This window comes from Grus americana, chromosome 1 (genome assembly GCF_028858705.1).
Source record: "Grus americana isolate bGruAme1 chromosome 1, bGruAme1.mat, whole genome shotgun sequence".
Lineage (NCBI taxonomy): Eukaryota > Metazoa > Chordata > Aves > Gruiformes > Gruidae > Grus > Grus americana.
The window spans coordinates 80,461,398-80,476,650 of NC_072852.1; the positions used below are offsets into that span (position 1 = coordinate 80,461,398).

Below are 15,253 nucleotides of genomic sequence, written 5' to 3' on the forward strand. Positions count from 1 at the left end.
GGGGGTGGGGGCTGGGGGTGTGTGGGGGTAATGACAGCCAATGGAAAATAATCAAAGCCATTAGGTTCAGCTGGAATTTACTTGCTAGCCACACTGAGGTGAACGTGCAGCCCTGGCACAGTGCGATGCACATTGCATGTGCAATTTCAGTCATCTGTCAAGGAGCCCTCAGCTCCTTGAAACTCTTCCAGGGGCCACTGTAGAGGCAATACTAAGGGTCTGCCATCCCTATCAGTGAGAGCTGTATTTATACACTTGGAAGTTTTCTAGAGCATAGCTATGGAAGTATACTACTGATTAAAAATAACATAGCATATTGCAAATAATGAGGTGAAAGTAAAGTTTAGGGTAAATCATATCTCTGCAGAATTGTAAATATTAGCTCTAAGTTACTACAATTGGAGGGTGTATGCCCTGGTCTGCACGTTCAGGAATGTGACAGAGCCTGACATTGAGTTGCCTCTGTGGGAGCCCCATCCCTCCAGCTGACCCCAAGGATGGGCACTCCTCGCAGGACTAGCAGTAGTGGCGCAAGCAAAACCAAACGACTGACACTGGGAGGCCGAATTCCTGCAGCGCTCTCCCAATGGGGCTGTACGCCAACCAACCCCCTCAGCAAACTTCCAGCACAGTCAGAAAGTGCTGGTTCAACAACAGACCCACATGTCCTTCCTCTTGTCCCTCAGATTTCTAATAAATTCCTGCCTTGGCCAAAAAGTGTCCTTTTTCTTCCTTGACGAGTATCGGCTAAGTGAACGTTTTCCAATTTGAAACTGTTTCCACCAAGACAGACCTCTCCTGCAGATGAGGTGGGGCCAGCCTGAGCTCACCATGGGTGTTAGCCCAGTACTGCCCACCAATGATCGTGGTGAATGATTCACTGCTGACCTAGACAATCATATCATCTTTACAGTGATTTTAATGAAGGACTGGACAGAAAGAAAGCATGGAGATCTTTGGGAAACGCTGATGGAAAACAGTGAATTCAACATGAATTGTTGACATAGGCTATGTAGGTTTTGTTGTTAAAGTTATCACAGATTACACAGGATGATGAAAAAAAATGGTAGTTTTTGGAACGTAGCAGCATTACCAGCTCTGATCAACTGGTAAAATATGCCCTGGCGAGTCAGAGCTAGGGAAATCGAAGGAAAAGGAAAATAAAAAAAAGGCTGTTAATTTGTTTTGTTTTTTAATTAAGATTCTTGCACTAAAAAATCATTTTCTATACAGCCTGTCATTGAAAGAGTTCAGGAATTAATTGCACGTGTATCAAGGAACCACTTACGTGGCCCTTACTACCCTATTATCTGAGCACCTCCCACATTATTAAAAGGCACAAACCAGTAAAGCAATATAATCTCCCTTCCCTTATTCCTTATAAATGAAGTCTAGAAAAGAAGGTTTCTTCCTAATACGTGGAAGTCTAAGAGACTAAGTGTGTGTGTGAAAAATTATTGATGGAAAGGTGATGGAAGAACTGGATTTTGTGAATTTGTGAGAGGAAAGATGACAGAAATTAAAGTGGTAGCCTGCGACTTTCGATTTCACGCTCTCCTACAGCCCTCCTGCACAGTCCAGGGGAAATCACTTGTGTCCAGAGCCGCAGAAGGGCTTCGCTGCAGCAGCATGTGGCGTTGCAGCATTTAATTGCAGCCAGCTACCTGCTTGGTATCCGCAGCCGTGGGGTAGGCGGCTGGGCAGGGGCAGGAAGGCTTCTCTGTGTCGGTGTGCCAAGAAGGGACCCATCTAGGCTGGTCATTGGCAAACACCTGCAGAGAATTATTATTTTCTGTCCTGGTCCTAGCTGCAGGTACCTTATTCTGGGTGAGAGGGTGGAAGCTATCACTGAACAACATTCACATCCATGAATGAAAAATAGAAATTGGTTTCATTTTTTAAATTAAACCTCAGAAAAAATTAAAATGGGAATGGACATTTTTCTGTGAAAAATGTTAGTGAAAACAAGGTTTTCCAACCAAAAAATCAGATTGCCTCTTTCCTTTCACATTCCTCCTCTTGTAGATGTGACGGATGAGGTGACCATCAGGGTAGGTTCAGCTAGAATGGAAACCTGCAATTTTTGCTAGATGTCATGTTTTCAAAACACGATGCTTTGTTTTCCGTAGGACTGGTAAGGAGAGTCTATAGTAAGGGCACTGGCAAACTAAGCTCTGATTTTAGAGACAGTACAGGTTTCAGAGATATTCTTTACAGTTTGAAAATGGGAAATACCATCAATAATGTTAATATCTAACCATTTCAGGTGTGCTAATTAAATGTGTTATTCACACCCCTTTTCAAAAAGCATTTTATATTCTCATACTGAACATGTCATCATCCCCATTGTACCATGTACCAACCCCAGACAGACAGGAATAGAAAGACAGGGTGACAAGGATCCATTTTAGCACCTAGAAGCTAGATGCCTTACCTGCCCTTTAACCACTCTAACAAGCCATCTCTGAAGAGGTTGTTATGCTTTCAAAATAGAATGCAAGTATATGGCCATCTGAGGGATCTGGACAGTTGAGCTATAAAATCCCTGTTGTTTCTGGCAGCAGCAGAACCCCCAGCTCTATGCAATTTGCTTTCCATATTTCATAGTTGCCAGTTACTATGCTGTGCTGCGCGCACACACACATTGCAAGCAGGAAGTAGGAGCAGCTCAGCTCTTGGCTTCCCTGGTCTCAAGAGACTTCCATGAAACTGAAAAACACTAAACTAAAACCTAAGTATCTGTTAGACCTTTAATTAGCGACCTAAGGAGTGTTTGCCAAGAGGAAATTTGAATTCAATTATCCAAATAGAAAGTATTTAACCTCTCAATAGCACTCAAGTAATTATAATACTTGGGTTTTTTTCAGGAACCTTAAAAAATAAAACAGAAAGCAAATTAAAAAATGGTAGAAGGTGTCAGGTTTATATCACATGGAGTATACAAAGGAAAGCTGTAACATTGCCATGCTTCAGACCCCTCATGTTAGCACAGATAAGGGACAGACTCAAACCTGGAGAGCAGGTTGCAGGATTTTTGATTTCCCCACTGAAACAGCCAGCAACAGTGTCAGGGCCAACAGTGGTAGTTTCATGCACATCAGTACAACAATAAACACACAGCTAAGATCAGCAGGTCACCTCATGCCGCTTTTAATGTGATAAAGATGCTCAGTCAGTGTCAGAAGGACTATGACGCATCAGAAGAGGCTGTGTATTCCAGTACATTTTGCAAACGTCAATCGATTCCAACCAAGCCATTTGCATTTCAGATTACAGCAGCTGTTTCAGCCCTAATCCCAACTGTCCTTTCACTACACATCCACACAAAAGTTTCCAGAATTAATCCCAAGGAAAAAAAAGTCAATATTTTCTTGCTCCTCTCTTCACAGACTGTAGGTTGCTTTGGGATTATGTCTATCAGCTGCTTTCTGACAGCCGGTACGAAAATTTCATCCGATGGGAAGATAAGGAATCCAAAATATTTCGGATAGTGGATCCCAACGGGCTGGCCCGGCTGTGGGGAAACCACAAGGTAAGAAAGCAGTGCAATTTTCCTTCTACGGCACTTACCTCTTGTAACATCACAGGATTCACTTATAAACAGGGTGAAAAGGAAGAAAGCATGTGCATATAATCTACTGCTGGAAAGTTGTAGTCTTTCATTCTACACACATTAGAAATATAAATCATCCAGCCTCAAGCACTAAAATCTATCCTTCATATAGAGAACCTGTTCATTTGGTTTAAGGCATTTAGTTATAAATGCACTTAATTATAAAATTACAAGGAGTGCAACAATTAACGGTCCTGCTCTCTCAAGGCATCTCATTCCTTCCTGAAACCTGATGCTAAGGATGTTCTGGTTAGATGTGGTCTGTAAGGAGCTGTATACTAGATCTTGGCAGGAGCGTTCTGTCTGTGTGCCTGTCTGCACCAGCATTTGGATTTCACATGCTGTCCTCTGACGGACACCAAATGCTGCAGGTTTATGTATTTCCTTTTAAGAGGGTAATTCTGCTCTGTTCTCTGGAAAGTAGTTACTGATTTTTGCAGTTTGGGGCTAAGTATGTATAGATACAGCTATATGAGTATATGCATATGAGTATATTCATATGAGTATCTGAGTAGTGAGCATGGATTTATGAAAAGGAAATCATGCTTGACCACCCTGATATCCATGTACGATGAAATTATTTGCTCAGTGGATGCAGGGAGAACAGTGGATGTAGCTTATCTTGACTTTGGAAAGGCTTTTGAGACTGTCTCCCATAATATCCTCATAGACAAACTAATTAAGTATGTCCTAGACAAGAATATGGTAAGGTAGACTGAAAACTGGCTGAACTGCTGGGCCAAAAAGATTGTGATCAACAGCACAAAATACAGTCACCAGTGGTGTTACCCCAGGGATAGATTCTGGGGCCATGTTCATTAATGACCTGGATGATGGGACAAAGCTCACCCTCAGCAGGTTCTCAGACAATACAAAACTGGGTGGAGTGGCTGATACACCAGAGGGTTGTGCTGCCATCCAGAGGGACCTGGACATGGTGGAGAAACGGGCTAACAGGAATTTCATGAAACCTAACAAGGGGCAATGAAAAGTCCCCCATCTGGGAAGGAATGACCTGGGGAGGTATGGGACTTTACATTTCCCCTTATTACCTTCCATGAGACCCCAGGTGTGGCACTTCTTTACTAGGAAGGTGCTCAGACACTAGAGCAGGTTGCCCAGAGGAGACTGTGGAATCTCCATTCTTAGAGATGTTTAAAACCCAGCTGGACACAGTCCTGAGCAACCATCTCTGGTTGACCCTGCTTTGAGCAGCGGGACTGGACTAGGTGATGTCCAGAGGTGCCTTCCAACCTTAACTATTCTGTGATTTTGTATATGAGTATATGTAGCCTGTAATCTTGATAAGGTTGGGATTTTCTCATGTGACTCATGGTTTACAAGAACATCTATCTTAGAAGTCTTGGGTTGCAATGATGAGAATGGAGAGTTCTGCCCTTACCCCACCTCCGTGCTAATGATCAGGCTCTGCCATCATGTCTCATGTTGGGTGTCGGAAACTGAAGCTACTTCAGACCACTAGCCACTTGGGAAACACAGTGGCCTTTTAGCACGTAAGAAATGGGAAAAAGCACTCATGGTACTTCAGGGGCCTTCCCAGTGAGCAGAGTCTAGATTTTGCAGGGAAAACATTGTTGTCGTTAGTGTTTAAATGCCACAGGAGCTCTTTATGTAGCTGTGTTGGGTTTGCGTGGCAAGGTTTTGGTAGCGGGGGGGCTACAGGGGTGGCTTCTGTGAGAAGCTGCTGGAAGCTTCCCCTGTGTCTGATAGAGCCAATGCCAGCTGGCTCCAAGATGGACCCGCCGCTGGCCAAGGCCAAGCCAATCAGCGCTTCTGTGGTAACATAGTTAAGAAGGGAAAAAAACAGTTAGGGAGAGTTTTTGCAGCCGGGGAGAGGAGTGAGAAGATGTAAGAAACTCTGCAGACACCCAGGTCAGCGCAGAAGGAGGGGGAGGAGGTGCTCCAGGCGCCGGAGCAGAGATCCCCCTGCAGCCCGTGGTGAAGACCGTGGTGAAGCAGGCTGTCCCCCTGCAGCCCATGGAGGGAGGATGAGGGGGTGTAGAGATTCCACCTGCAGCCCAGGGAGGACCCCACGCCAGAGCAGGTGGAGGCAGCTGAAGGAGGCTGTGGCCCATGGGAAGCCCACGCTGGAGCAAGCTCCTGGCAGGACCTGTGGACCCGTGGAGAGAGGAGCCCACACCAGAGCAGGTTTGCTGGCAGGACTTGTGACCCCGTGGGGACCCCACGCCGGAGCAGTCTGCTCCTGAAGGTCTGCACCCCGTGGGAGAGACTGACGTTGGAGAAGTTTGTGAAGGACTGTCTCCCGTGAGAGGGACTCCATGCTGGAGCAGCGGTACGATGAGAGGAGCCCTCCCCCTGAGGACAAAGAAGCGGCAGAAACACCGTGTGATGAACTGACCGTAACCCCCATTCCCCGTCCCCCTGTGCCGCTGAGGGGGGCGGAGGTTGAAGCCGGGAGTGAAGTTGAGCCCAGGAAGATGGGAGGGGTGGGGGGAGGTGTTTTAAGATTTGGTTTGATTTCTCATTGCTCTACTCTGTTTTGCTTAGTAATAAATGAGATGAATTTCCTTTCTCAGTTCAGTCTGTTTTGCTCGTGATGGTAGTTAGTGAGTGATGTCTGCCTGTCCTTCCCTCGACCCACAAGCTTTTTGTTATACCTTTTCTCCCCTGCCTAGTGAAGGAGGGGAGTGATAGAGTGGCTCTGGTGGGCACCTGGCCCCCAGCCAGGGTCAACCCACCACAGTAGCCTCCCTTAAGAGAGCTGTTGCAGTCAGGGCAAAGAGAGATGTGCTCTTAGGGGGCATTTTAAACAGGTGGATCAGTCTCATTTGATAAAGCCAGGTCAAAACTACAGACTTCTGCCTGATCTTGGACTGACAGAGCTGTGCCAAGCCAAACTCCTAACATGGAGGCCTACAGAGGATAAGCATGCTTCTACTAGTTTTGTGTGTTTTGCCCATGGCAAGGCAGATGCTTTATGCTCATGCAAACACGGGTTTGCCAGTATAGTTACCTCTCTGCTGGGAGTTTCTTTGCCAGCATAGTAACCAGTGCTCCTCGTACCAGAAAAATGCTCTTCATGTAGACATAGCCTAAGGGACTGATCCTGCTATCCCAAGTCAGTACTATGGGGTCTGCCCACATACAGCTCTGCCAGTGCCCATCACTTCTGCCTTGTGACACTCAGCTTCAGCAGGGCCATACCTCAGTCACCCCACAGTGCTCTGGCTATGGCCTTTGGGGTCAGCAGCTCCCAAAATGAAGGAGAGGCTCTCTTACAGAAGCAGATGTACAAACTAATGGGCTTCTTGATTTACACGTGGAGAAACAGGCTCTCAATCTCCACAGTCCTCTGTAAGCATTAACTAGTTAATGGAGGGGAATCCCAGAGGAACAGCACTCTTAGCAGAGATTGCTGACAGATTCAGTCATTAGCCACTGTTCTTACATTTTTGGAAAAGGTGGTTTCATTAAGAGCAGGCCTGTCACATCCCACTTGGCATGAGCATCTCCCTCCATCTAATGTCTCCTCTTGTGGTCGATGAAGGCTTTTGTTATCTGTGATCCAAGAAACTGTAGAAAAACCTCACTTGGAATTTTTGTTAGACTTTCTTGCTTAAATTGCCCTGAATGAAGAGAGACCCATAAAAATTCGGTGATGAGGGCTGGAGGGGCAGGATGGGCCTGCAAACAGCAGAAGTGTGGAACATGTAATTTCTTGAGCTGACTTGGTTACTTTAGCTAACTGTGATAGTTCTGCAGCTCCTTTTGGGGCTTAGGAAGGTTTTAATGAATCATCTCATCATGATTTTCCTTTTTCTTTTGAAAAAAACAGAACAGAACAAATATGACTTACGAGAAAATGTCCAGAGCCCTACGCCACTACTACAAACTAAATATTATCCGGAAGGAGCCAGGACAAAGGCTTTTGTTCAGGTAATTTTTTCTTTTCTTTGCCATTCCTTTCTACAGACAATTAGTTTTTGAAGATGGAGGATGGAATTGTGTGCGGGATACTTCATTGCCACTGCTATAACACAGGTGACAATGGGCATATATTTGTAAAAGCTGTCTAGACCAGTGCTTCCCAGCTTTCAAGGCAACTGCACCAATTTACAAAAATATGGGCCTGTTTCAATGATCAGTGGAGTCAATAGAATTCTTTTCACTCACTTGAAGCAGGCTGCACCATTGTTTAAGACCTTAGCTAAATGATTCATAATCTCAGCCAAACTGCTGGAAAACCCACTTCAAATTCACTTCTTGAACACAGCTGCCAGTGAAAGCTAAGCAGGGATCAGACGTTTCCTCAAGTGCACCAGCACCACAGACAAGAAGTGCTGATGACCATGTCTGCAGTGGTGCTGCCTTCAAGGAAGAGAGGCACCTGCAAGAGCTGTTCATAAAACCTAATATATCAGTTTGGATGATACAACCAAGAATTTAGGAAATAGTACCTGAAACAGTGTTAAAGCAGGGAGTTACTTGTACAAATTTGAGTGCGGCTGGCAGGGAATGAGAGTGCTCCAGTTCCCTTCAGACAAGATGAGCGAATCCTGTTGCGTACGTCTGACCCACAGAACACTGAACTCAGACCAAAGACTGCTTTGATGTCAGTGGTCTGGATCTAGTAATGTGCTTGGAAATGATATCAATAGGAAGGCAGTCTTGGAGTTTGTTTTCTTAAATAGCTAACAGAACAGCATTAGCGCTCAAACTATCTACAGCTGAAAAGGTTTCTGTGGAATGTCTTGTTTATGTCAGCTCTTAGAAGGAGACTTAGATGGGGGAAGGAGAGTGAAAGGAAGAAGGAATCACAGGCAAAATCAATTGCGTGATTTTAATTTTTTTTGCAGAAAGTTAAAACAAGGTTGCTCCAGCAGCAGCAGCAGTACCAAGGCAGCCCAGATTGCTATGGCCTTGTGTGAAGACTGCGCTGCCTGGGGGATGATGCTGAATAGTGAATGTGCTTATCTTGAAGCCTCTTCTTCAGTGGGGGCACAAACAAAACAGGAGTCCATCTCTTCTCAACCAGGCTGCCTATTTTCTCAAAACTGTAGAAACTTAATACCCTTGAAGACCTCAGTCCCTCTGTCAGGCTTGTCCAAAATTGACCAACAGATTCAAAGGTCACCAGGGAACATAAAACATGAGCGTATAAACCTCATTTCCTTCGGAAACTGGGAAAAAAAAAAACACACAAAGCATTTTTTGCACAATTCCCAATAAAAACTTATTGATGTTGTTTTCTTAGACCTATTTATATCTGAAGAGAAAAGAACAGCTGCAAAAAATCAAGCTATTAACGTGCCTTTCTTGGCTATTTCTTGCAAGCACAAAAATAATAGGAAATGTGACTTTATAAGTAACATGCAGGCAGTTGTCATCTGCAGATATCTGTACAGAGTTTTAAATAAAATGGAGTCAGAGACGGATTTCTAATAGGTTGCCTGAGTGTCTTCTGTAACAAAAGAGGTCACAGATACTGTTTCTTCATTAGCTTGTAGTTCTGGGTTGATTTTTAAAATTTAATCATATGCTATTACAAATACCCATGCTTTGAGTTCCTTGACGTGACTTAAAACACAGACCAGAAAAAATACCCGAAGTACTGCGGTGCAGTTCACATCAGCCCATTTCCCACACAGTTTAGGAAACAGAACAGACAGAAGGTAGGGAGGGCAGTGGGATCACTCTCTGTTTTGATTTCATCCTCACGCAAGATCAACAAGACAAGCACAGGGTTTAAATCAGGGCACAGTCTGGCCCGTAGGCTTTGGTGCATTTTCACTGTGTAGCCAGGGACTGATTCACCACTTCTGTATGCTAGTTTTTCACCACCATAACACCATTTCTATCGGCAGCGTTCTTCAGCATACAAATGGGAGTGACACAGCAGTGAGTCACAGCCCTTTGGTTTTTTTTTTTTTTTTCTCTAAATGCATATGTGCACATGATTTCCAAAATTAGAAGGGGTGGCAAAAGGTTAGTTCCAGGCTGTGCTATGCGTTTGCTGAGAGACTCCAGATTTTTCAGACAGCAAGCCCTCAGCTTTATAACCTCAGAGGCAGAAGAGGAGGCAAGTCTTACCTATTAGCTTTGGCAGTGATTTTTCTGGGTCAGTGATAGTAACAAAGCTCCTGTCAGTTGGTTTTGTTTTCACTGGGGCAAGGATACTGAGCATATCATCAACCTGAAATAAAATCAGCTCCTCTGATTAACATATTTTGTACTGCTGAATGTTAGCCAGTACATCATTAATGAAAGACTGTGAAATTTTGTACCACTTCCAGCATAAACATCTTTCATCCTAATTTCTCCAGAAGTACTTATGAGTTAGGAAAGTGGTTTGTGTTGAAACTAGGATTTCATCCTTCCTGTGCCACTCTCTCTTCCTACGCCATTAAATTCAGAAAAAAAAGCAGAGCTTTTCCGTGCTATCTCTGTGTAGTAGTACACAAAGGCATCCTGGCAAAGATCAAGACTGCAGACTTGATCTGCAGGCTGGTGGATGTCCTTTCCCATTTCCTACTGCTGCCATGCCTCCCCAGAGGCAGTTTCTGTTTCTAGCCCCCTGCAGACTTACATCAAGACATTAGTGCTGGGAGCCATGGCATTCATTTACAGAAGATACTGCTTCATTACAATTAAGCTTGCTACAATTACATGGGAAGGGACTGTCTTTGCTCACAGTTCCCTAGCCCAAAAGCTTTTTCTTTCAGGGCTTTTTCTATTTCCCAGAGCTTGTTCTGGCTTGGTCCTTGGCTTTTCCCACCACTGTTCCTTTGGTGTTTCATATTCCTCTTCACTCACCTACACACAAGCCTGCAGAAAAACCGATAGCCCTCTACCTCTCCACAACTTGCAAGTACTTTTGCTTTGAAATATGCTGGCCATAAAGGTCTTTAATGTTTCTGTCACCATACACCATAAATGAGTGTACCTATGGCATACTATCATTGTACATGACAACAGCGATCAAATGGGGCAGAAGAAGTAAATATCATTCTTTGGAAAAGACTATGGGTTTGGTTCAGATTTGGACTTTCAAGGAGCAAGGGTAAATGCATGTGACTTTTTGGTTTCCTTTCATGGTGTGGAGCAGGGAAGACACCAGTAGGCTGGGGAGAAGCTGGGAAATACTGAGGCATGGGGATGATACAGCAAAGATGTTGAGGCCCGTGAGCTCTACAGCTCCCAAATCATCCACTTGTTTCTCTGGTTTGCAGGTTCATGAAGACCCCAGATGAGATTATGAGTGGCCGAACAGACCGCCTCGAGCACCTTGAATCCCAGGAACTGGATGAACAAATATACCAAGAAGATGAGTGCTGAAGGGAACTGGTGCACCGCCTCTGTGGGTCCATGGGAGAAACATCTGCCCAGATGGCTGGCACGGTTTGGGAGGGGAAGCAACAACACAGAAGCAGTACTTGGGGTCGCCGCTTAGCTTGAAGACCACGCAGGACCTGAAGCACCTTAACAAAACAAACTAACAGGCAGAAGTGGTGCTGGCAGAAAAGTAAAGGGGAGAAAGCCTGGACTTATGCACTACTTCACTGTTCCTACAAAGTCTCCCTTGAGTTCTTTCTTTCTTTTTGGTTTGTTTCAGTTTTGGGGGTTTTTGTTGGGTTTTTTTTCCCTAATAAACATGCAGTTTGACTTTCCTTATCTCACATAGGACAAGACATCAGATTATGCTTTTTTTTTTTTTTTTTGGAAGGCTTTCCTATGGAAATAGAGCGCTCTTATTTTCTGTGCAAGTCTCATGACATAACACTGCATAAAACAATAGCATCACAGAAGGGATTTGCTCAAGGGTTCCAATTTGCTCGGATCAATTTCCATGTGCTGCCACTGGGAAATGTGTTGAAGCTACCAAAAGAATTTACCACACATAACTGTCAAATGAAGAGGAGTCACCCTTCATGTGTAGGCTGGGATATCATCCCAGCATAGCTTGGGCTCACGATGACTCCTGTGAGTGGCTATTAACTGCTGGAATATGGACCAAAACCAATCACCTAAGTGCTCCAGGGAGGAGAAAAATAAATGTGACAAACCTCTGCAATAGACTGATGTTAACGTTTTCCCTTCCTCTAGCAAAGAAGTGATAGAATGGAGCAGGGGGGGAGGGACGGTGGGGACAAATACGTATATATGTGTATATATATAAACTTTTCATGTATATATATATATACACATATGTAACCCCCACAATATATCCACCATGCAGGATTTCAGCTCAGAGCTTTCTATAATGAAGCAGTGGCTGAAGAATCTGTAATTACAAAAGGGAGGGGTGTTTCTTATACCTGTTAGCAGTTTTGGGGTGAAAGGTGAAGGACTGTTCCTTACATAGTAGGGACAAAGCAAAGGGACCCATCACATGGTTTGCATTACTCAGAAACCTCTCCAGGATCATTTTGTGCTGCTGGCGAGGTAGATGATTCACCAATCTGAAAACTGATGGTAGAAAACTAGAGACCAAATAGCTATACTTATATCTTGTAATTGATTTTGGCTTTGTTTTGGAATTTGGGGGTTTTTTTATGTCTCCCACTACCTTCCCCCACCCCACAGCTCTGCCATCAAGGGAGCTTGTCTCAGCTTGCCCATTTTTAACATGATTTAAAAGACAAGAGAAAAAGAAACCCAACAGCCATGATGCTTTCTTGGTTTTTGGTTTCATTCCAGTTGCAAGGTGCCCCATTTTTTTACACCCCAGATTTGGTCTGCTGCACTGAGGGTGCTTTGCCTGAGGCGAAGAGCTGTGCCTAGTTTGGTTGCAGCAAGCTCTGCAGTCCTTGATGCCCTGTACAAGAGAAACTACTGGCCTTTTTCATTTCACAGTGCTTGGACTGCCATGACAGGAAAGTCTGCGGTGTCCAGGTGTCCAGCAATCCATCATCAGTGGTCTTTTTGATGGAAGGAAGATCTAGCAGCAGAAACAATGTTTGCAAAGGGAGAAGATGTATAGAGAAACCGTGCAGGCATCACATGGTGTCTGGAAGAAAGCACGTCCGCACCAGTTCATTAAAAACAGAAAGCCTCTTTTATGGGAACGTACATACTAGAAATGGAAAAAATCAATGGGCTAATCTAATCTGTTTCAACCAAAAACCAAGGTACATTCCCATGATAGAGCTTTTATCAGCTATTAAACCAACGCAACATTTGATCTTACTACATATTTAACAAGAGGGTTAATCTATCCAGGAAAAAATGGCACTTGGTGATGAATAGTGTCCCCTAAGTTTAAACAGAGATAGTCCAGTCTCACAAAAGACTTAACATTGAGTCACAGGCTGTAGAAGGAACAGCTTTGTTAAGGATGTAGATAGGCATCATACGAAGAGGAGAGATTTTTCAGAGCCAGTATCTGATGAGGCATGACAGGGCATACATCTCTCCTTAAGCTTTCCCCAGCCACATTTTTTTATTAAATCATCGTCAGTATGTTACAAGTCCCAGCACACCATGTACTTGACTTTTTCTGCCTCCGAAGAAAAGATGCAGGAGCGTGCATCAGAAAGATGGGCAGACAGCCTGTTACCTGTCTCTGCAGTGACTCTGAAGTCCTTGGAGCTCAGGATGTGTGAGCCTGGGAGACACTGAGGGACTTCAGTGGTCACAGACCTGAAACCAAAGGTCCCTTGAAACCAAGGGGCCAAGGAGTTACTCTGCTCTGTCACCCTGCTCAGGGGCACCCAAGTTGCGGCCATGTCTCAGGAGCTGGGGTGAAGAGGTGAATATGAATGACAGGTGAAGTGTGATCAGACATATCAATGTAAAGAAAGGCTCTTGCTGGTTTCTTGTGTTTCTTAGGATGCTCAGTGGTAGAAAGAAACCAAGTTTGTGCAGAGAACGATTCATATCCTGTACTGCTCTGGCTGTGCCACCTGCATAACTGCATTATTTTCTGTTGCCTGCTGCAGCTACTGTTACGAGATGGTGACAGGGAAAAAAAAAGACAATAGGGACCTTCTACATAAAGTGCTCTGATGAGCCACAGATTTTTGTCATGGCTAAGGTACACACTGCAAAATACAGAGAACGAGAGACAATCCACCAGTAGAAGCCCATATGCTCACTGTGTACACTAGCAAAGAAAGTTCATCCTCAGCGTTGGGTAAGACAGGAAAAAGCACGAAATCCTGAAATCACACATGTTGTCCCATAGGGAAATTTTCCAGGGGCAATTTTGTAGAGGAAATGTTCACCTTTACCAAAACTGCAGTCACTTTCACCTGCAGAATCTAAGTCAAAGGGAAAAAAAAAACATTTGGTGGCTGTTGGAACCTCTTCCAGTTGACACGTAAAGGACATCTTAAGACTTCTTCTCCACCACAACCACAGAGAAGAAGTTCTCTCAAGGCTGATGCTAGTTGGAATGAAAACAGCCTTTGAACTTGGCGTGGTTCGGCAGCAAGTGGTGCGGGTGATGACGCTGCAGCTGCCAGAACTGCAGGGCCTTGCCACCTGTTGTGGGAGCTGCAGGATTTGAACTGCTCTTGGGGTCTTGGAAGCAAGTTTACCAGCTAAGACTAAAAAAAAAAAAAAAAAAATTGGGCTAGAGCAGCTGCAGTAGACAGGTTCCCATCTACCTCACATCCAAACGGCAGGTATATGGCGTGCAAACACAGCAGTAATGTACTGAGCGACAGGGACGCTTGGCTGTCTGTCTGGGCTAGCAAAGGTAATGACTGTCTTTCTACCAACCCTGACACCCGCCTTCCCTCCCCAATTTCTGATTTCCCGGTGTAGAATTTGCCAGCAGCAAAGCAGCCAAACTCTCTGCCTTTGCCACCGAAGTGGGAAAAGGGAGAAAGGGTCTCATCCTTGGAGACACGCAACAGTCACTTGGACACGGTCCTGGGCAGCTGGCCCTAGGTGGCCCTGCTTGAGCATGGGGATTGGACCAGATGACCTCCAGAGGTCCCTGCCAACCTCGACACCCAACAAAGGATCTTCACACTGTGGAGTTCAGTGGGACCTTCATTGCCATCAGCTTGCTGCAAGTCTGAACATGCCACAGGCCGCTCAGGTAGGACATGCTGCAGTTCCACAGCAGAACATATTCTTGATTTACGTTTGAAACCTTTTGACTGCCTCTCCATCCAAAGAACACTACTGGGGCCCTTTCTGTGAACACTAAGTCGCTGCCGCCCTCCCCAGATTTCAAACTCCACGCATGCATCCTCCAGCTCTCTTTGCCAGACTGCAACCGTGTGCAAATCCAGAATGCATCAGTTCAAGGTCTTTTTTTTTAAATAAAATTCTAGTCTGTTTTTATTGATGATGGCTTTTTGGTTTTTTAAGGTGTGGGGTTACGGGACTGAATCAAATGAATGTAACAAAACAAAAACAAACAAAAAAGCCTATTCTCAGGGCCAGTGAGTTGCAAATAATTTTTAAAATGCCTGTAATTACATCATCTCAATAAAAAAATTTAATATAAAAGTGGGAATGCCAAATTTTGTTGGTGCAATCATTGCTACAAGGGCCTTTTTTTTAAAGAACTATGATATCCAAGTATCTACAGCACATAGCAGCTGTTTTCAGTCAGGAAAAGAAACCTGCAGGCTTCCCATGCCCAAATGTGTATGAACAGAGCCTGGATCTTCCCTGGGAAGCATCGTTCGGAAAGTTAAGGGT

At 44.6% G+C, this 15,253-nt stretch overlaps 1 protein-coding gene across 5 annotated transcripts in view; it reads left to right on the forward strand.

Moving 5' to 3' along the window:
* ETV6 (ETS variant transcription factor 6) overlaps positions 1-11,666 on the forward strand; it is a 144,318-nt gene extending 132,652 nt beyond the window's left edge. For all 5 annotated transcript variants that reach the window (XM_054830563.1, XM_054830586.1, XM_054830571.1 and 2 more), the window contains 3 exons: positions 3,390-3,532; positions 7,431-7,531; positions 10,825-11,666. In XM_054830563.1, coding sequence (XP_054686538.1) covers positions 3,390-3,532; positions 7,431-7,531; positions 10,825-10,930 — 350 coding nt within the window. In that variant the 3' untranslated portion in view covers positions 10,931-11,666. The remainder of the gene's footprint in view (positions 1-3,389; positions 3,533-7,430; positions 7,532-10,824) is intronic.
* The last annotated feature ends 3,587 nt before the right edge of the window (positions 11,667-15,253 follow it).